Genomic DNA, 20,675 nt, shown 5'->3' on the forward strand with positions numbered 1-20,675 from the left:
ACTGCCATCATATATTCAATGGCTAAAATTACAATATTCGAACCTACGTAGAGAGTTACGAGGCGCTCGATGTAAGCCTGGTCTAGAACGATCTTGTCTCGTGCCAATGCACTGGTGCGCCTACGTACTTAGCTGTCATACCAATCGGCCCCCCTATCCGATAGCCTTGACATGTTCGTCAACCAAACATTTCCAATCCTCACTTCCATAATAAATCGTGAACCCATCGTCATGCGTCAACCGCCCCTCGCTCACGATTGTGTCCCCTAACTGCCAAAATAGGTCCACAGCCATACCCTGGTCCTTCAAGCCCAAGCTTGTCTTCTGCCAGTTACCTTCAACAGGGCAATGGTCCGCCTTATTCTTGACACCGTATTCTTCAAACAGACAAGGCTTGTTAAGCCGCTGACAGATCCTGGCATGCGCTTCGATCCAACCATCACCAGCAGCATTGCCAACGAGAAAACTATCGGGGTAGAAGTGAAATGTGCCAAAGGAGATGTTGGGGAGGGCAAGGTTAGTCTCCCAATCTAAGCCTTGGAGGAATAGGTAAGGGAAGGAAATGCCGCCCGTGAGGCCAAAGCCTTCATCGCCAATGGCGATCATGTGGTCCGAGTCGAGCGAGCGGATGTAATCGCTCGTTTTGCGGACCCAATCTGTCAGCACTGACGTTGGACACAGGGTGCAGCGCGGCTCGTTGGCTAGTTCCCATGCAAACACGGCATTCGAGGTGCGGTAGCGAGATATGACGGCTTCGATGTAGGCTTGGTACATAGCCTGACATTTGGCCGACGTGTACCATTGCACATGCAAGATGACGCCGCAGGCGGAAAAGTACGCTGCAGGTTATACTTAGTAAAAGTATTATTTCAGGTTGTCGTGTCTTACCTGCCTTTCATGCCCCCATAGTCATCCCAGTTATTCACAAAGTTAATGATGAGCTTGATGCCGTGCTTTTCAGCCGAGTTGACTACAGCGTCAAGTCGTTGAAGTCCATCAGCGCCTGTATTGATGGTGGCCGAAGAACCAGAGAAGGACTGGAAGTATATGGTGCCTGCGCTAGGAATAGTTTCCACGTCGTTAAATCCCCATATACGCAGTATGCGCTGACCAGAATTTGCAAGGTGGCCCATGATACTGTCTACATCGCTGTCGTTGGTCAAGAAAGGCATCCAGTAAGCGTTGGTTCCGCTGAAGTCTTGCGTTTGTGAGCAATGCAAGGGTACATTGGGACCAATACAGACTCACACTTTGTCACCCCGTCAATATTGAACTTGAGCCCATCAACCTTCGATACCGTGGCCCGTGACGCGACATCAACTGCAGCACGCAGTGCTGCCACAATTGCAGCCAGTGCAAGAAATAATGCTATCTTCATTGCGCTGTAAGTTACCCGAGTGACACTGTTGAACAACGCATACCAACAAACTTTGCAACAGCAGACTATTATAAGATGGCATCCCAACCACCTCGAACATCAGGACCTGCTCAAAGCAGAGCGGTACCATATACTCCGCTCCTCATTACATCATTGATGATTGCACGTTCAAGAAACTCTACAGATGTGGGGTTGTACATTAGCCGAGGTCTGGAAGTTGTTATGATTGGTCGCTGAATGCAGATAGGGGTGTCTTCGCAATCACATGTTTAGTACCACCACATCGGGACAAATCACTCCGAGGTACGCCGGGTGTTAACGATGATGCTTTTGCGGCAGCAGAAAACGGGAAGCGAAATGAAGGCCATTTTGCGACGCTTGTAAAAGTTCAGGCAATAAAGGCGGAGGAATGCTGATGCGATGCTCCGGGGCTAAGGTTTATTGATATTTATCCCGAACAGAAATTCCGGGAACCCGGGTCAGTATGGTGCACTGAACAATGTGGATATTGAACAGTTTTAGGATCCAATGATTCGTGGCAGCATGGTCAAGTAGGTTCGATACTGAAAGTCAATCCGGGATTGAGATGATCAGTGTCAGAGGTGGTGCTGATCGGGCCTCATCTGTCTCCAAAAGAGATTACACCAATTTAATCTCAAGTCTATAGCAGCCCCTATACGCTCACTTCCTGACAGCCTTGATCGCCCTTGACGCCCTTGTAAGCTTCGGGGTATCACTTGTTACCACGCCAAAGTGCACATATGATGTTAGTGACGAATAACAGAAGTAAAGTTTTTAGATTGTCAATGAGGATATAGAGCAGCTGCTGAGTGGTCCAAAGGACGAGAACAATAACATCGGAAAATTGGAGCAACGTACGGCAAGGGAGTGCGATAATAAGAAACTGGGAACACAAGAGAAGCGAGAGACTCGGTGGAGAGAACAAGCAAGGTGTGGCGTTCATGTCAAGCACAACGTTGCGGGGGCGTATGTGTTCGCTTTCAACGTCCGCACAGACGTCGGGGAACGAACGCATCAATGCTGAACATTTCTTTTCATATGCCGACAAACAGCACTCAGAGGTCAGTCTTCAATGTAGCACCAACCATTGTTTTGATAGGGTAATGTGTAACTGGAGTGTTCCGACATGTCGTATCAATATACCAAAGTATGGGGATAGACCCACGGCGTGATCCTGCCATCTCCGCCTTGACTTTGTTGCGTAAGATGTTCAGGAAGCCGCGCACCCGCTCCCTTGCAAACATTTGTTGCTTTCTTACACAAAAAACTCCCCAAATCGTCTCGTGTGACATGAAGAAAAAGATTTTGAATATGCCATTCGTGGGATTGCTACGATCGACGCCGCTACTGTAGTTGCGTGCTGTCACAGTCAGGTCCAACAAATGTGACATGGCAAGGCCTATCTCCAAGGAGGAATGCCGCGTCATGCTAGCGTGGGGGTTTCCTTGAGCTGCAACAGTGTGGTGGAGTATAGCAAAGGCGTATGAGGGTCAGCACGTCAGATGTCGATAGTGTGAGCAGCCACGGGCGAGTCGACCTAACGAGGGCGGTGAAGGACTGATATATTTGCGTCGATCCAATTGTCGGACAAAGAGTCGTGGTTCAAGGTGGTTTGGGCAGGCACAGGGCGGGGGCTTGGCACAATCGGAGTGCACACCCAGACAGTCGCGTGTTCGATGATGCAGTTGGGCTCGATCTGTCGCAAATCGCGCGTGGCTTCCCAGGCCGTACAAGGTGTATCTTGCTTATGGGTTGCAGCGCTGACATTGTGTAGCGAGGCACACACCTACAGTAAGATGTGGGCTAGCGTCGTCGCGTGGCGTACGGGCTGTAGTGGGCTTTCAAGGCCGATGAGGGCGGGTCTGGTGTTGACTGTGTCAGTACCACACGAGGCGTGGCGCAAATGGTCTACTAGATAGTAACTAGTAGGGTGAAAAGCAGCCAAATACGCACGGCGTCAAGTGCCGTGCCTGCCAATGCCCCGCAGTGTCGCCTTTTCGGGGCCCGGAACGGGGGCTACAGACGCAGGGAGGTTGTACTAAATTAAGCCAGGAAATTGTTCGCCTGAGAGAGGGGTTTCAGACCTGAATCTTCCAGTACGGCCGAAGGCGAAGGTTTGTGAGACAAGAGGGCAAAACAAAAGGCCATGGTGTACGACGACGGGCGCCCCAAGGCCCTCTCCAGGGTGCTCCTGGGACGTGCTGCACGTTGAGGCTCGGGCCGGTAAGGGCCGGAATTGTGACGTGGGCTGTCAAGCCTGACCCCGGGTCCGCGCACACGGTTGATCGACCAGGTAGCGGCCGAACGCATACAGTATCGAATTTTCCGCGCTCGGCTGCGGCAGGGCACGCTCGCTGACAAGGATGCTGCACCTCCTGGATGACCTCCGTGTTGGGTAGCCAAAGACCGTGCGTGGCCGGCTGCTGGGACGGTATCATGGTGTGCTCCAAGGCCATGTTCGCCCTTTGTATCTGGTGCTACGCGCGTGTGTGTCCGAGTCGGCGTGCTGCTACTTGACCCTGAGGAGGAAGACAACCGCCCTCCCTCATGAGACGATTGAGCGTCGTGTTGCCGAATACTACCGAATGTCCGTGCTTGGGCTTTCGAGTAGGTGTACGGCATGAAATTCGACAAGAAGAAGCTGACCTGGTACTGTCCGCACGCTCACCACCAGGGCGATATGACACGAGAAGCACCATCTCGCATGACAAAGTAGAAAAACAACAGGCATGGGGAATTGCCCTTCTTACCTGAAGTGCTCCCTACCAATGATATTCCTTCCAACATGACGCACAAGCATTTCAGCCACCGCCGGTTCCGATTCTCCAAGGCCCGAGCCCTGCGAGCACTGTCACAGTTCCTCACCTCAGCCTCTCCGAAAACAAAATCCCGCCAAGACTAGGCGGAAGCGGGTAGACCGCGGTGCCCTAAATTCTCTTGCTCCTCTTGCTTTCAGTGATTCCAGATCCTGGCTTTCTTCAATTGTCGCTGTCACAGTTCGTCCGGTCACTATGAGCATTCGGATAAATGCGACGGTCCAAGAGGCCCGAACAGCTGCAAACCACAGCCAGGAACAATGGGACCGATTCTACGTAAGTGCCCTCTGTTCGCAAGGGTATGCGTGGCTAAGGTGATTAGTTTATAACCAAAGACGAGGCCAGACAACTGGCAGAAGCGCATCCAGACTGGAAGAGATGGATCCTCATCCCCGCCAACGAGAAAGAACAGATGCTCGAAAGAATCAATGCTCGTCTGCGAGCTGAAGGTATCCCGCCCGTCGAGATGATCATCCTGAAGTGGCGCGTGTCGCAGCTCCTGCGGGACATCCAGCGGAAATACGGTATGTGCAGACGTACCTTTTGCTGAGCAGCGTGGCCTGGTGGAATAGGCATGCGGACGCTCTACAAACGTACATTAGCTGATTTATCCGATTGCGCAGAAGCAGGCACCATGCTACAAGGAATGCCCGGTACGAGCTCAGGGTCAGGGTCGGGGTCGCCAATACAAGTTCAGACAACCCAGCCACCTTCGGATAGCAGCCTTCAGTCATCGAGCCCACAACGGTCGGAATATTCACCCAGCGAAATTCGCCCATACGACCCAATACGAGATGTGTAGACGCCTAAGAAACCCGGGGGGATTTTTGTGTTTTTAACAGCGCGCGCTCCAAGATCGAGAGAGGAACTCGCGACTAATAACGGTATTCGATCCTGATACCTGAGTGTACATGACATAGTGTGGTCAAAGAGACGGAGCAAGCATGCAACCTATCTTACGGCAGGAGAGACTGTCATAAGGCTTGCCGAGCTGTTCTTCGTGCTACCATAACAGAAGGCTTCGGGAAATCCAGCGGTCATAAATGTCAAGCCGAGAGAGGCCACTCATGCAGCTGCAGAGTTCGAAGCGGTGACACCGAGCGGGGCCGGCGTTATGTTGTGTATAAAAGCTTGGTACGTAGCCGAGGCAGTGCTTCGTATGTGCGCTTCCTAACCCAGCTCTTGCATATTTTCGATTTCTTTCGCTGTTATCATGTACCTAGGATTTCCTCAAACGTCTCAATTACCCGATGAAGGCTGCCTATTGGTGGATAGTACGCAGCGTGCATCTGTTGCTTGGCATGGTTGCTTTTCACTCCCGGTGCATTGTGCATTTGGTCCATTCTCGAAAGAGCCGGAAATACCTGTGGCTAGACGCTATGTCGCATATTCTCCGATGCCATTTCACACGTGTCTCTTAATCCAGTCTTCTCACTTCTCTCATAAACTAAGAGGGTGTTTCCAAGTCATAGAAAGCTTTCACACAATGTGTTGTATACTGAACTGCTCCGCGGATACGGGTTGCATACGATGCTAATAACTCAGCATGCTAGTTGTGTACGTGTGTGGGTCGCGACAGCATGGCAAGGTAAGCGTCGTTGGCCACACAGACGCGGTACGTGGACTCGGCGCGAGCTTATATGACGCAACATGGAGCTGGATACGGGGCGGCGTCATCGATGGGGAACTCGACCGGTCGGGAGTGTTTCGAGATTCCTGCTGTCTACTGAGCCATTCATGGTGTTGGGAGACGAAATTTCTCTCGGGAAACAGACAGCCAACGCTCGCTTGGCAAGGAGTAGGAGTGGATGAGTTGTTGCCACACGGGCATCAAGCCATGTTCGTGAGAGCACCCTGTGCATTTGCATCGTGGACGGCCATGCTAGGTGACTGTTGTCGTCCTGTGGGCGCAGAGAATTGGGCAGGAACCTCCGGACATGCGGTATACTGCCCTGTGTGCGTCCACGGGGACGGCGCCAAGGCTATGGGCCTTCAGGAAGCTCACTATGTCGAACGTCGATGCCGTAGAGGACGAGGGAATGACGACGAGCGTGAAGTTGCGAGCAGCTTGAGGACGGACGTGACTGCCTCCTCCAGAGTATGGTACCCTAGCAACTAGTACTCCCCTCATCCATGTCATAGCTTAAGGGCAGCCACAACCGCACCCTCTACCTAATCTTCCAACTCTTTGTACACAGCAACGTCCCCTGGCGTCTACTACTACTACTACTACTACTACGCGTCGCCCTACAGAACTGGTTGCGATATCTTTTCAGCATTCTCGTGTAGTGTGGCAGCACGCAGGGTAAGCCGCGCCACAGTTGCCGCCAGTGTATCCAATCTGCCGCACTGGGTCTATCAGCAGCCTCTTCCCTGTAGCTGTTCCACCTGCTCGACTTGTTGTCGCTTCGCTAAGAAGACAAGCCTCGAATTGGCCGCCGAAAATTCTCTCTCAAAGAGTGCATCCATTCGAAAAGTATCTTCAGCAGCGGCATAAAGACGACTCTACTGCTTACAAGGAGACTTTGCAGACAGCCGTTCCTTAGCATCATGCCGGAGAGCCGTGACGCTCTATAGTGATGCGCGGCTGGTGCAGAAAGTCCTGTTCCTTGACGTTCACTCTGGTGAGCTGTTCACGCACGAGGCCCCACAGGGAACGAGCACTAGCCGCTGGCGGACAGCTGCTCGTCGCGGATAACACAACAGCAACTGCCCGACTGCAGGAGCAATACGCGGCATAGTCTTGCGAGCATGTCCTGGACTGCGTGTCCGTTGCTTTGGAGCGAACGTCCGGACTCGTCAAGGCCCAAGGAGGCGTCGCTGCCCAGGAGGCGATGCTGACTGTCTTCACACAAGGCATTTGCGCACATTGGCAGTAAGTAAGGCTCGCCAACTCATCATTCACATCTTGTGGGCCTCCCCACAGAGGCACAGTCAATCGGCATGACAGACTCGCGCCGAACGCGCCCTTTACCTCCATGGTAACTTCGAGCCGGACCGTCCAGTAACCGAGCCACGAAGCGGACCTATGTTCGCCACACAAAAGCCATACACGATCGACGAGTATCCACTGTCCACGTCTTCCGATACCGCTACATGCCTCTTCGAACGGCGATACCCGTCCTGCATCGCAACCGCGCGAAGCTCCCCGGCCGCCCGGCTTCGACCCGCAATACGGTTGATATACATGTCCTAAATTCACGGTCTGTCGGTGCCCTTAACAGAGGGCTGTAGCCTGACTATCGAACATGAGCATGTGTCTGATTGCTGCCATCCGTCTGGAGCTCCAGGTGTCTCTTGACCCATAACCTGCTGGCGAATCTGAAAACGCACTCACCCGTGAGGCGCGACATTACACAACAGGGGTTGCGAGCTTTCACAACCATAATAGCTTTGTAGTTACTTGATAGCACATTAGGGCAAAGGGTAGTATGAATTGACGTCCGCTTGTCGTCTGCTTGCGGCACAGGAATGACGCATAGAAGCTACTGTCATTCCTTGTACATACCGGTCCATCGTACCAAAAATTCCTTTTACCATTTCTGACATTCAACAGGGCGTTTACGCGGCTCCTGACGTCTCCTTAGGCCTTGGTAGGGTCTCTGGCCCGACCTTTAGCGTGAATTATACTAAGCGGTGGTCACCATCGCTATGTATGCATGCTTCGCTTATTCCTACACTCACACAATAACATGTTATGACTTCAGCGATGTATCGATTGAAGCTTGGCACCAAACTACGTTCGTTGGGTTGAGAAGATTCGCATTCAAGCACTTGTATATGGGGAAAAGAAGGAATTGGACGCTGAAGAGCCTTCACAATATTGATTTGAGAATGCTCTAATCTTTTTTTTACATGTTGAATCATCCAGGTCCAAGTTTGAACATGGTTTCGGTGAGGGTGGACAAAGCGTCCTGGTATCTTTGATATCATTACCAGCCAATGTAGCCATCCTGAGACCCCAACGATTTCTCCCATGCCGATCATACATGTTTATCATAATTCGTGTCTCTCTTGAATCTCCCGTCAATACCGAATCAGCCCTGCATACCGAAACCAGGTTCAATTCCGGCCTGCTTCAGCGCCTTGGCTTTCCGTGAATCTACCTCCTTCTTCTCCGCTTTTTGTGATGCGGCCAAGGATCTGACTTGGTCTTCTTCTGCGAACTTTGCGCCCTTGGGGTACTCTTCGCGGTCGAGATCAACTGTGGCGCATATGGTGACATTCTCGCCTCGTATGGTCATGACGCCAGGGAGCTTGACATCGTTTATCAGCCAGCGTGGAATAGAGGGGTCAGACGAGGGTTGGGCGTCGGGGTTGCGGGCTGCTATTCGCTCGTAGCACTCTGTGAGGACAAGGTTGGCTAGAGCATGTCAGTGGAAATATATGATGCAGGTGGGGGGATGGCAAATACCAAATTGGTCGTATGAGCGCAGTATGCCGATGTACTCTTTCTCGTCGCGAAGTAATACATCAACCTTTTCTACACCATGTCAACTCATACTCCCCGAGCATACCAAGGGGGAGTCCATACTGTCCACCATATCCAAGAGCATTGCCGATGTCAGGAAGGCTTGCGGTGGGAGATCGACGGGTAGTATAGGCTGCGGTGCCATCCCTCTGGCTCCACCGAGCACATTGGGACCATGTTGTGGTGGTGGTGTGGCACTGTATACACCTTCATACCCTAAATGCAATGTCAGCATTGCGCCACGATGCATCCTACATGGTGGTTGACCCTACCCATAGACGGCGACGGGCCTCGGGGAGGTTCTTGGACCTGGGCTTGTAGTTGGCCGGGTGCTTGCATGGAGCGCTGGAGCATGGCATTGAAGTCCGGGGCCATATTCGGGGCACCTCCAGCCGTCGCGGGGCCTCTGGGCGGGTGTTGATTGAAGGCCATTGTGTGTGACTCGTCGATCTGGCGGGTGCGGACTGTGAAGTTTGTTTAGCGATTGCGAGAGGGCGCCGAGTAGAGAGCTATCATGGCGAGGCAACAGGGCGGCGCATGTAGATTTGGTGCCTTCACTTGGCTCTCACGGCGTTGAAGCAACCCGAAATCGCCAATCGCTCGCGTATGCCAAGACCGCGCTAGTCATGATCCTGCTATCTTGAGTCTGCCTGCCAGCTTCGAGTGAACTTGTACTTTTGAATTTGAAATCCGACAGTTCTACAAGTCTGCAATGATCCAACAAGAAAGACCTGTGACATGTCTGGGAACTTGAACTCAATTTGCGGCCGAATCCGTGCAGAACATATCGACGTACACAAGGTGGTGCGCAACCCAAAGCTTGAGCACATACGGGCAGCCTATATCCTCCACCACTACAAGACTGGAAGATATGCGTTCCAAGGGTAGCGCATGGGTATTCTACTGTTAGTACACTCCTGTCTTGCAATTGAAGGCTGGGTTGTGAGAGCGGACGAATCGGAGTCGAGTTACGCCGCAAGATAGGTACAACATTGAGCTCCACCCACGTTACCCATCGCCTTCGGTTTTGACACGGTATCTTCATTGGGGCTACTATGGCTGGTCTATTCAAGGTGTTCAAAAACAAGTGGATCACTCCGCCAAAGGAAGTCCACGAGGACTATAGTGGGAGAAACATCATCGTTACAGGAGCAACATCCGGCGTTGGCAAAGAAGCAGTCTTCAAATTTGCGAAACTGGGTGCTGCAAAAGTCATCATTGCGGCGCGAGATGTAAAGAAAGGAGAGCTGACCAAGGCTTCTGTTGAAGCCAGGCTGGGCCGGAAGGGTCAGCTGCAGGTGTGGGAGCTGGATATGATGTCCTACGACAGCGTTGAAGCATTCGCCAGGCGTGCGACCGATCTCGACCACATCGACATCGCTATTCTCAATGCTGGCGCTCGTCGAGCCCGATACAACCAGTCGGTACATGGCTGGGAAGAAGATTTACAGGTCAACACCCTGTCTACAACGCTGCTGGCCATTCTGCTTTTACCGAAGTTGAAACAGTCCAAACAACATACTGGTATCATTCCAGTGCTTGAGTTTGTCAACTCTGGTCTTCATCAAAATGCTATTGTCGCCCCAGAAGTCCGCCAAGAGCCTAATCTGCTCAATTACTTCAACCAGGAAGAGAAACACAAAGAGGGCAGCCAGTACAAGTTCTCCAAACTCTTCCTCATGTATGCAGCGAACAAGCTTGCTGAGGAGACATGGTCTGGCGACGTCATCATAACCAGCATATGTCCAGGAATGGTCAACAGCGACTTGGGACGGGATCATTTCTTCCCTGGCGTACATATTCTAGCCTTCTTTCTTATTTTCCTGTTTATGCGGTCGGTGTCGCAGGGGGCGAATATGGTATTGAGTGGAACGACACAGGGGGAGAGAGCGCACGGGAGGTTTTGGCAACACGACAGAATCCAACCCACTCCACCGAGTCTTGCAGGGCCGGACATGAGAGAGGTTGGCATGAGGATATGGCAGGAGATTATTGATGCGTTGGAGAAGGATGTTCCGGGTATCAGGACAGCGGTGGACATGGCATTGTCGAAGCCACGTACACCCACCACAGGTTCTGTGTGAGGTGGCACACAAATGTAAACTTGCTTATGGTCTGGGCAATACCCATCACACTATCTAAAAGTACTATTGCCATGGGTGCCCGTGGTGAATTGGCAGCAGTGACGCTGGGTGTGGCTGCGTGGCTCAGCACGCGACTGGTGCATGGAAGCTCCGTGCACTGATGGCAGATGACGTAGGCTAGGCTAGGCTTACCTACGCATCAGCCGTGGCTAGAACATCGGCCTCGTGTTTGCAGCCTTACACGCATTAACCTTGGATCAATTGAGACAGCTGCGGCCGCTTCGTCGGCTGGATGCCCAAATTGCCTTTTCGCCGCAAGCCGTCCGCCCACGGCCCTGGAGCGCTTCTCCGCTTCCTTTTTCCCCGGACGCGAGCACGCGCGCGCTTTCACATCGACAAACTTCGCCACGACACGCTCCCCTTGCTCAAGCACCGGGCCCAGTCACGTATATACACATATATCCTTCATCGACAGGCCCTTAAGCTAAAGGGAAAGCAAAGCATTGCCCAGCGCCTGCGGGGCTACACTCGGAAACTAGGTGGTACCAGTTACCTTGAAGATGCGGCAAGAGCACGGCGGCAGCAGATAGCCAAGCGTACGGGAAAGAAAGAATTGGACGAGACAGCCATGACATACCAAGAGAGCTATGAGACACGGGAGCCGGGGTCCCGCAGGAGGAAGCTGGCCGGCTATCTCAAGGCTGCGAACGAGATCCGTCAGACGTATACGTCGCAATACACATCCAACTGGAGCAGCAAGGAAGCACAGTATGACTGCGACGACGACACCCCGGGTGCCTTTCCCGACGCGGCAATCGTTAGGAGCGGCCGTGAGGAGATGATCTTGTTCCCCAGCTATGCCCGGAGACATGTCAAGAGGAAACCCGAAGCACAGCCGGGGACCGTACAGGACGTCGGAGGCCAAGGACGCGATTCGCGGGACTCGACCGGTGCAGGCGACGCCGAATTCTGGAAGCAACAGTGGAACAATTATGAGGATGACAATGCAGTTGTGGACGTCGACGTCCGTGGGTGGATATACTCGCCGCACAAGGGGCAGATGTCGAGGAAACAGAGGTTATTCATCGGTCTCGCACGCCAACTTGTCGGCGTACAAGCACCACCTTCATCTTTGAGCTCATCTGCCAATAGCAGCCGTAACACCAGCCCCCAACGTCATGGTATCCGCGAGCGAACCCACATGCGTGACGCCCAACACGACGAAGCCATCGCGGCTAGAGAAGCCGAAGAGATCCTACGCAAGGGCGAGAGGGAGGCGAGAGCGGCTGCACGTGGCGCCTACAGCGAGAGACCTGCGCAAGACAACGATGATACCCAACTATACCGAACAGAGAGCGGGAACAATATGCGGCCCAATAACGTCAGGGCCCATCAACTAGCTCACAGGACGTCGAAAGACTCCATGCAGAGCGATGATGACATCAAGCCACTTCAGAAGCGCGCATCCTGGAATCAACCGTCTGACATGAGTCCAGCGGAACTTGCAGAAGCCAACGCTCGGCTGATGGCTAGGTTGCGACACTTCCTGGCAATACCCATGGCCAATACACCCATCAGTGTCTTTCTCTATAACGAGGACATCTCGAAACAAAGGACCGTGTATACTGATGCCGCCGGTCACTTCAGCGTGAGCGTGGCTTTGGACTTTGTTCCCACCCATGTTCGCATTTTGGCATCAGACAAGCTCTCGGCAACAGAGGAAGTCATTATTACAGCATCACAAGGCATCAGCGTCATCAGTGATATCGACGACACAATAAAACACTCGGCCATTGGTAGCGGTGCCCGCGAAATCTTCCGCAACGTCTTCATTCGTGATCTCGTCGACCTCACCATTGACGGTGTCCGAGAATGGTACAACAGGATGGCGGAGATGGGTGTCAAGTTTCACTACGTCTCGAATTCACCCTGGCAGTTGTATCCAGTCATCTCCAAATACTTTTCGCTAGCTGGGTTGCCACTAGGCTCGTTTCATCTGAAGCAGTACAGTGGTATGCTTCAAGGCATCTTCGAGCCTGTTGCAGAGAGAAAAAAGGTCACTCTTGACAAGATTGCACGAGACTTCCCGGAGCGTAATTTCATCTTGATTGGAGATAGTGGAGAGGCCGATTTGGAGGTTTACACAGACTTTGTCCTCGAGAACCCTGGGCGAGTTGTTGCTGTTTTCATTCGCGACGTTACCACGCCAAAAAGTCCCAGCTTTTTCGATCCCTCGACCGGCTTTACACCAAACAAGCGCTTCTCAACGTCGTCTTCACCACAACGCACCGGAGGTGAAAACTCAAATCCGTCAAGTAAGGCCCGACCGCCGTCTGAAGAGACGGACCCTGAGCTCAAAGCTGCAATTGCGGCTTCGTTACGTGATATGAATTCGGATAACACTACGCGCTCGGATTCAATGTTTCCCCAATTCGACCGAGAGCAAAGACCAAGACTTTCGGAAAGGAAAATCTCCCCCAAAAGTGGTTCTCAGCATGGTTCTTCCAAACTCATAGATTTATCATCTGAAGACGAGTTCGATGAATCGCCTATGCTGAGGCGATTCAATACCGATACCCAGGCTGATAACGAGAGGCATCGTGCCTCGGTCGCATCCGCTGCCAGTACGAAGTCTGTTCCTCCACCTCCCAAAAAACCCGTCGCCTTACGGAGCCCGTCAAGCGACGCTACATCTCTCAATACGCTATCCTCTACCAAGCCGCAGCCACCTAAACCTCGAAAACCTTCAAATATTGTCAATCAACCAAGTCCGCTTGCACAACAAGAAAGCGCTCCAAGAAACCCAGGTTCATCTACATGGCCAAGGCCTCCCGTTGGTCCCAAACCAGCCATGAGCTACCAGAGTCAGGCACCAGAAGACCAACAGTCATACGCTGGCATGGCCCGCGATAAGCTGTGGTCTGTCTACAATAATATGCCTGCATTGAGGTCAACAGAGGAACCTAGCTTTAATGCATCTACCTTGGAAGTCTCGGGCGTCCGAAAAGCCCCACCTCCGCCCCCACCCCGCCGTGGAAACCGCGACACGGCTGCGAGTGCAGCTTCCTACATGGGGTCCAAAGCATCATCAGCATGGCAGCACGCACCCTCAATGCCCTATACCAGCCGTCCACAGATTGCTTCTGCGCAAACATCACAGCCATTCTCTACTGCAACACCGCGCCAAGGCATCAATCGTAGCAGTACAGGCAGCACATTGGGCGGTTCTACAAATGAGCCCACCGGAACCAAGAAGGAACAACTTTGGCGTCAGAGATGGGCGCATGCCGAACGTGTTCTTCAGGAGCAAGGTGTGGTGTTGCGGTCGTGGAGGGTTGGAGAAGATATCATGGACGAGGCAGAACACATCATCAAGGAGGCGGAGAAGAAGTTCAAGAAGGATGAGCAGCAGAGCAATGACCGGAGAAGAAGTGAGAATGTCAGCAATGACGTGAAGAGGAGCGGGAATGAATGGACTATTAGACGGGTGAGCGATTAGAGCTGAGTGGCGCGAAGTTTGCTATAGCACAGTTATTCTTATATATTAGCGGGTGTTCTGATGGTATCATGCACACGTCCGAACTTCTGTTTGTATGTTATGTCCACATAGCCACATAATCTTCTCATAGATGGATTTGATGAGTGTTGTATGTGGTGCAACAGCCAAGATTAGAGTTCCCTTCGCCAAGCCGCTGCTCAATCACTCGTCAGGGAACAGGGGATGAGAAAGAGGGGGGGTGCTGTTGAGGTAACGCAGCGCACGTTCCATAGTTAGCCCGCCCTCGTGCCGCGCCGTCCGTCCTTGGGGAGAACCCCCAAGTCAGAAGCAGGAGTCGTGATGTCATTCCACAAAACAAAGTCTCAGATTACGACGCGCTAGGTACCTTAGCTAAAGACGCGACCGCGATACCGCGACGTGTTATTTCTTCCAAACGCATCTTCTCGACATTGCAACATTGCTAGCATTTGGAAGAGACCAATTATCAAGATCACAAACAATCATCTAGCAGACGTAACGCGAAACCAAATATGTACGTTACTTTTCGCTTTTCGCACGCGACTTGCTCAATGGCAAAGATTATCAGGATAATCGCTGACTTTTGGACTTGTACAGGCCATCAAGCAAAGGCAAACCTACGGATCCCAAGCTCAGGGAGAAAGTCAAGGAAGAGGTGAAGAACGAGACGAACAAGGACGGTGGTGGAAAGGGACAATGGAGTGCTTGGAAGGTATGTGATCAATTTCAAGCACCTACAGACATGTGTTCTAGACGCGTAGGAGTTGACAAAACTCAACAGGCGAGCAAATTATCCAAAGAGTACGAGAAGAAGGGTGGCGGGTATGAAAATGAGGCTGGAAGTAAGAATGAACCCAAGAAGGGAGCGCCGAAGAAGAAGGCCGAGGGAAAGAAGAAGGCTGAGGAGAAGGAGGTAGAAGAGGGAAAGGCTGGGGAGAAAGAAGAAGACAAGAATGAGGCGAAGGACGATAAAAATAATGAGGACAAGGTAGACGCGAAGGAGCTTCAAACTGCGGATGCGAATAAAAAGGACGAAGCAAAGGAGGAGAAAGCAGATGCAAAGGAATCTTCGACCAAGGAAAAGCCGAAGAAAGATACAGCAAAGAAAGAGGCGCCAAAGAAGAAAGGACAGGGGAAGAAGACTGCGAAGGATGACAAAGAGGAAAGTAACGCAGACACTAAGGAGGCATCTGCCAAAGCGGACAAGATCGATGCTGAAGACGAGAAAGACAACAAAGAGGACGTTTCTAATGAAAAGGAGGAGGAGAAGGAGGAAGCGCCGCCGAGTGCGCAGAAACCGAAAGCCGATGCTGCGACGAAGAAAAGCGAGTCTAAAGCCGGTGCAAAGAGTAAAGCAAAGAAGGGCGAGACAAAGGCAAAGGAGAGGGCCGAGGGAACGAGGAAATCGTCAAGGGTTGCTGGAAAGAGAAAGACGTATGACGATGATGAAGATGACGACGAGGAAGACAAGCCGGCGAAGAAGACGAAGAAGACCAAGGCATGAGGGTGAAGAAAGTGTTACACGTTATTGTTCAACTGTTTTGGTCTAATTGGGTGATTTTGGAGTGCAACATGTTTGGAATTGATATGGAGCTGGAGCTGGAGCTCGTTCACTAGGTGTATTCTCACATTCTCACATAGTAGGTATACAAGGACGAAAGGGAGGTTTGTAGTTTAGTGTCTGGGTTTGTAGCTTTTCGCAGTAATTCTTTCCACGCTTTCCTCTTTTGCACCAAGGCTATCCATTCATCCCTGCTTTACTTGGAAGAAAGTTGCCAGGCCGAGAAAACAATGCGTACCGATGAGCTTGCCGTGAAGATCATCTCGCATTACGCCCTGGCTTTGTTGGTTGTTGGTTGTTCAGGATGACTGCAGATGATACACCGATGGTTGTGCTTAGTGCGAGATTGTCGGATTTTCCGAGAAGCTCATGGCCCCAGGGTGCCTGCATACTATACCTAGGTACTGTGGGGCAAGCGTATACCAATCCTGTAGTTGGTGTCTTAGGTCAGCTTCGTTTGCAGATATATTGGACCAGTCATCATACCAGAGCTCAAAGCCGGCGGCGCTTACAGCACCCTGTTGCAGCTGCTGCCCTATGGTCAAGTGCGCGTATCGGACGATATCCTGTTCCTGGAATCCGGCTTTGGACGCCACCTTGGCGCCGTGAGGTGTAGCGGATACTCCCTGGATGTTGTTAGCCGACCAGCGCTCTTCTCCGACATCAGTTGTGCGTGCGTACCAGAACGGCGTTATCCAAGTCTGCCAGCTGAGTGCAGAAGCTTACAAGTCTCCGCGCATGACCACGTCGCCAGTAAGCCGGAGCGACTGCCAAAGTACTGAGGCGCATATTGCCGTCGAGGTGCCTATGGTTTGTTGTCAATATGTCATTGGGAAAACGTGTCGGGCTGATATACTTGAGTTTTGCTGGACGCGTGACTTCATTGTAGATGGCGACAGCTTCAGCACTCTGGTCTCTTCGCAAGTCATTAACACCATGTTGATTAGCAGCAGGGCTGGTAAGTGTGGGTCTTTGTTGTAAGTGGTCAATATAGGAAGAATTAGGCTTGAGTTGGATACTGCATACGCCGACGATACCCTGGTCCGAAGGCTGGGAACTGAAGGCCCCCCGCAGCGCTTCGTAGACGTGCTTGGCCTCGTCTGCAACGAGGGTATCCTCTGCTACAAGAACTAGGCACAGCGGATCTCTGATAGCTGCTTCGTATTGCATAAAGTAAGAAGCTATGGTATCGGATGGAAATTTTTGATGAAAGGGACGTTGAAATTGGAAAGTTGGCGAAAAAAAGAAAGCGGCGGCGGCAACAGTCGAGATACGATGCAGATCGTCTGGGGTAGCTACGCGCACGCCGTGAACAGACGGGAGAGAAGCCATGAGAATTGAATGGAAATGGGACAGTGCGGCATCAGAGATGGAAATACATGTTGAAATGAAAGACGCATTCGCGTCTCTTATAAAGCCTGCGCATATGGCAAGAAAACATGCATACTCCTGGGAAGGTGGGAAAGAAAGAAGTCTCTTTTCAACAGCATAAGCTGGCAATGTCATAGGCAGTGCAGCGCATAAAGCTAACTGATATAAAGAAGATGATTGGCATTTTGCAGAGGTGTTTTGGTGGCAGCGATTGGGTGGGATAGAGATCCGGTGGCTAAGGCTTTGGTTTGCCATGTAGTGGGCCATTATCGGCCTGTTTTGAGAAGCTGATACATGGCGATTGCGAATCAAGTCGCCACCACGATATGGACGAGTTTGGAGTTGAGGATAGAAGAGAGTCGGGCGAAAAGAAAGGACGGTTGGGAGCGGAGAGTAAAATAAAACGAAAGTGGTGCGTCCGGTGCAGCGGCGAGTATGAGCAGGTTTGCGGGGAGATGCTGCCCTAACGGAAACTAAAACATGCATGGCACCGACAGGCTGAAGCAGAGTGGTTCTCGGCCAGGCCTTGGTGCCTCCTCGAGCCTTCTCTTCCCACTGATAGTGATAGCAGAAAAACGAGCGATCTACCGTTAGGCTTCGCTTTATGGCCCTGGCCGCCCTCGCACCCTGCTCCACGGAATCCCACTCAGCAACCATAGGCGAATGAGCGACTTGTCGTCTCGCGACCGCCCGTTTGAAGTCGTACGCAGTCAGCCGCAGCCCTCCATGTCTACCACGAGTTCGCAGTACAGGAATCCGGCCCAAACTCCCTCGCACTACCAGGACTTCCCCACCAGCAACCACGACAGTTTGTATGGGCTGGCGACGTGGCAGCAAGATGCGACTCACACCCACGACTCGTACGCAGTCGGCCCATCGACGGCGCCATTTCTCCACTACCCCCAACCCGGAGTCGACTCCGCTAGTCTACACGCTCCGTCGACGACGACGTGGACGAGTGGCTATGCCAGACAGGCAGGACCTCACGAGTGGCAGCAACAGGGCCAAAACTACACGTCGCGCCCTCAAGTCCCCTATTGCGATGCCGAAGAGGGGACGACGGCGCATGTGCCACACCAACTGCCCGCGGCCTCGCGCCACTACCAGCACCAGCACGCGCACCAGCACGCGCACCAGCACCACCAGCAACAGCACGCGCATCAACACCCGCATCCGCACCCGCGCCCGCAGCTCCACCACCACCACCAGCACGAGCACCAACACCAGCACCAGCACCAGCACCAGCACCAGCACCATCAGCCCGCCCTCCTCAACCCAGCCCATGCACTGCCCCTAGCCTCACAGGACCACCATGCCTTTCGCAGTACAGACCGCTTCCACCAATTGCGCATGTCGCCGGTAAGTGCACACTACCAATGCTGTGCGAGACACTACATGTCAAGTTCGCCGACTGAAGTTTCCCAGGACTCCCCCGCCAACTCTGTAGACCCACCATACCCGAATCATGCTCAGAAGCTGCCTCCAGTCTCACAGCTGCCGCATTCCCAAGCCCAGACGGTATTGCTGCACGTCAACCCTGGTCCACCACAGCCGCCTTTGCACCATGCCGTCGCCTGGGACCCCCACCACCAGCCAGTCGCAAGACAACACAGCACCTCTCAAGCCCCTTGGTCCATGGTCGAGCCCGTTGAAACTCCAAATGCTGCCTCTGCCGTTTACCCTCCGCCCCAGGACATGGGCCAAGACTGGGCCGTCGTTGCCCGCGGCCCACCCGAACATGAACTCTATGTCCAACACCAGGTCCCGGCCGAGCATATGGACCGAACAACGGCCCAGCTCCTGGCCCAATCCCGGCCCCAGACTAAGAAGAAAGCAGCAAAGGTCCCGTCCTCGTTTGTCGAAAGGCAGGAGAAGCTGAAGGTATCCAAGCGAAAAGGCCCCCTGCAGGAGAGGCAGAGGGAGAAGACGCACACCATGCGCAAGACGAAGCGAATATGCGTCCGTTGCAGGTTTTACAAATCCGGCGTGAGTTTTCTATTCGTCGGCTCGACTGACTACTGATTGTACGCTGGCTGACCCAGGCAGTGTGATGAAGGAGACCCATGCGAGAAGTGCGAGAAGATCACCGGGCATGCCCGCTCCTTCCGCGAGCCATGTTTCCGAGAACACCTCGAAGACACTAGTCTCATCCGTCGCTGTATGTTCTCTTCACTACATGCTCTCTACCGTCGGCACTACGCTAACAATCACAACAGGCAATGGCCGTGAGCATCAGGAAGAGGCTGAATTCCTTGCCTACGACTGGATACAAAACAGCCAGCTCTACGAAATGGAAATCATTTGGAACCTCCCCGGCTACGGCCCCATACCAAATGCGCAACCCCTGCGTATTGCTTTTCGTCCCTACAGTCCCAAACGGGGCTCGCTCGATGTGGCGACGTCTGTTTGGTCAAACAGAGACGGTCAGGTTCCGTCGGTGGAGCAACCGGCATATGCCATCTATGATACTGCTAACCTCGTACTCGCCTTTGAACGCTACTTCTCCAGCCTTCAGCCTGCAATCGAGGAGTGGATCTTTGCTCGTATTCGCCAGGATGAGGTCGCTTATCATACCTACCAAGAGGTAGTGCGTATGCGTAGGGTAACTGGAAGTAGGGCTCTCGACCTCGCCATGCGGCTCCAATGCCTCTCGGTCGTATCCCAGGGTTATGGCTCCGTCTTCTCAAACAACATCCCTGGCATACGCGAATACGACTATCGAAGGCTGGGTCGTAGCGATTACGAGGCATACGATCGCAAGTCGTGCGATCGGCCCCTTCCCGGCGCTATAAACCACCAAATGGACGTCGCCGCTGTCAAGTACCTGAGAAAACTGGAAAAGCTCTTTGTCAAGGAATTGGCCGCCCTCATTTTCAAGCCCAAGATCAAGCCGTGGTACGAGCTGTTCTTGGCTTTCTACGTCATCTTCTGGAACCTCGAGTACATCCACCATGGCGCCCAAGATTACATCAAGTCCAAGAATGGTACCGTAAGTCCACACCGTTTTCCCTCCCACGTCGGGCGTGCTTTTTGCTGACACCGCCCCACTATAGTTGATTGAAAATCAGGTCAGCAATGTTGTCACAACGCAGATCAAAAAGTGGGAGTTTGCCTTCCCCGTCCTTCTCTATCACTGGCGCTGTATCCTCAGGGGTTATTCGCCCTTTAAGCTAGCGCGTGACAACCCCGACGAGTTGCGCGAGCGCGGCCACATTGACACTGAGGGGTTCCAATATGTCACGAGAATTGCCACATTGTTTGACCGAAATAATCCCGGTAAGTCGTCATCATCCGCCCGCTACTGCAAGTCATGGTGTTAATTAGTGTAGATCGCTTCCAGCCGCCGCTTACTGGGTTCGTCGCAACTCACTGGTCCACTTCAAGCGAATGGATCGTAAAGCTCTTCAAGGAAGCTGGAGCGTGAGGCGCACATTGAGTCACGATTCAAGTCACGCT

General features: G+C 52.7%; 10 protein-coding genes across 10 annotated transcripts; 5 read left to right on the forward strand and 5 right to left on the reverse strand.

Annotated features, from left to right (window-relative positions):
* Window positions 1-153: 153 nt before the first annotated feature.
* On the reverse strand, window positions 154-774 carry PtrM4_107430 (Endo-beta-mannanase; the record flags this gene model as incomplete). The annotated part of the gene is made up of 1 exon (XM_066107754.1): window positions 154-774. The coding sequence occupies one exon, from the start codon at window positions 772-774 to the stop codon at window positions 154-156; it is 621 nt and encodes a 206-aa protein (XP_065962203.1).
* A 110-nt stretch (window positions 775-884) lies between these two features.
* On the reverse strand, window positions 885-1,378 carry PtrM4_107440 (Endo-beta-mannanase; the record flags this gene model as incomplete). The annotated part of the gene is made up of 2 exons (XM_001936006.2): window positions 885-1,198; window positions 1,249-1,378. 2 exons carry the CDS (start codon window positions 1,376-1,378, stop codon window positions 885-887), a joined length of 444 nt encoding a protein of 147 aa, XP_001936041.2.
* Window positions 1,379-4,410: 3,032 nt separating this feature from the next.
* PtrM4_107450 (uncharacterized protein) lies at window positions 4,411-5,017 on the forward strand (the record flags this gene model as incomplete). The annotated part of the gene is made up of 3 exons (XM_066107755.1): window positions 4,411-4,491; window positions 4,538-4,739; window positions 4,839-5,017. 3 exons carry the CDS (start codon window positions 4,411-4,413, stop codon window positions 5,015-5,017), a joined length of 462 nt encoding a protein of 153 aa, XP_065962204.1.
* Window positions 5,018-8,252: 3,235 nt separating this feature from the next.
* Window positions 8,253-8,459, reverse strand: PtrM4_107460 (uncharacterized protein; the record flags this gene model as incomplete). Its single annotated transcript, XM_066107756.1, has 1 exon — window positions 8,253-8,459. The coding sequence occupies one exon, from the start codon at window positions 8,457-8,459 to the stop codon at window positions 8,253-8,255; it is 207 nt and encodes a 68-aa protein (XP_065962205.1).
* Window positions 8,460-8,708: 249 nt separating this feature from the next.
* PtrM4_107470 (PAT1 multi-domain protein) lies at window positions 8,709-9,118 on the reverse strand (the record flags this gene model as incomplete). Its single annotated transcript, XM_001936003.2, has 2 exons — window positions 8,709-8,902; window positions 8,959-9,118. The coding sequence occupies 2 exons, from the start codon at window positions 9,116-9,118 to the stop codon at window positions 8,709-8,711; spliced, it is 354 nt and encodes a 117-aa protein (XP_001936038.2).
* Window positions 9,119-9,741: 623 nt separating this feature from the next.
* Window positions 9,742-10,770, forward strand: PtrM4_107480 (FabG, Dehydrogenase with different specificities (related to short-chain alcohol dehydrogenase); the record flags this gene model as incomplete). Its single annotated transcript, XM_066107757.1, has 1 exon — window positions 9,742-10,770. One exon carries the CDS (start codon window positions 9,742-9,744, stop codon window positions 10,768-10,770), a length of 1,029 nt encoding a protein of 342 aa, XP_065962206.1.
* Window positions 10,771-11,062: 292 nt separating this feature from the next.
* On the forward strand, window positions 11,063-15,931 carry PtrM4_107490 (DUF2183 multi-domain protein; the record flags this gene model as incomplete). Its single annotated transcript, XM_066107758.1, has 6 exons — window positions 11,063-14,257; window positions 14,734-14,801; window positions 14,885-14,999; window positions 15,069-15,129; window positions 15,280-15,530; window positions 15,929-15,931. 6 exons carry the CDS (start codon window positions 11,063-11,065, stop codon window positions 15,929-15,931), a joined length of 3,693 nt encoding a protein of 1,230 aa, XP_065962207.1.
* Window positions 15,932-16,245: 314 nt separating this feature from the next.
* Window positions 16,246-17,018, reverse strand: PtrM4_107500 (uncharacterized protein; the record flags this gene model as incomplete). Its single annotated transcript, XM_066107759.1, has 4 exons — window positions 16,246-16,276; window positions 16,335-16,474; window positions 16,530-16,653; window positions 16,705-17,018. 4 exons carry the CDS (start codon window positions 17,016-17,018, stop codon window positions 16,246-16,248), a joined length of 609 nt encoding a protein of 202 aa, XP_065962208.1.
* Window positions 17,019-18,569: 1,551 nt separating this feature from the next.
* PtrM4_107510 (uncharacterized protein) lies at window positions 18,570-19,241 on the forward strand (the record flags this gene model as incomplete). Its single annotated transcript, XM_066107760.1, has 2 exons — window positions 18,570-18,578; window positions 18,645-19,241. 2 exons carry the CDS (start codon window positions 18,570-18,572, stop codon window positions 19,239-19,241), a joined length of 606 nt encoding a protein of 201 aa, XP_065962209.1.
* A 268-nt stretch (window positions 19,242-19,509) lies between these two features.
* On the forward strand, window positions 19,510-20,643 carry PtrM4_107520 (uncharacterized protein; the record flags this gene model as incomplete). The annotated part of the gene is made up of 3 exons (XM_001935999.2): window positions 19,510-20,208; window positions 20,273-20,495; window positions 20,549-20,643. The coding sequence occupies 3 exons, from the start codon at window positions 19,510-19,512 to the stop codon at window positions 20,641-20,643; spliced, it is 1,017 nt and encodes a 338-aa protein (XP_001936034.2).
* Between the last annotated feature and the right edge of the window lie 32 nt (window positions 20,644-20,675).

This window comes from Pyrenophora tritici-repentis, chromosome 5 (assembly GCF_003171515.1).
Source record: "Pyrenophora tritici-repentis strain M4 chromosome 5, whole genome shotgun sequence".
Classification (NCBI taxonomy): Eukaryota; Fungi; Ascomycota; class Dothideomycetes; order Pleosporales; family Pleosporaceae; genus Pyrenophora; species Pyrenophora tritici-repentis.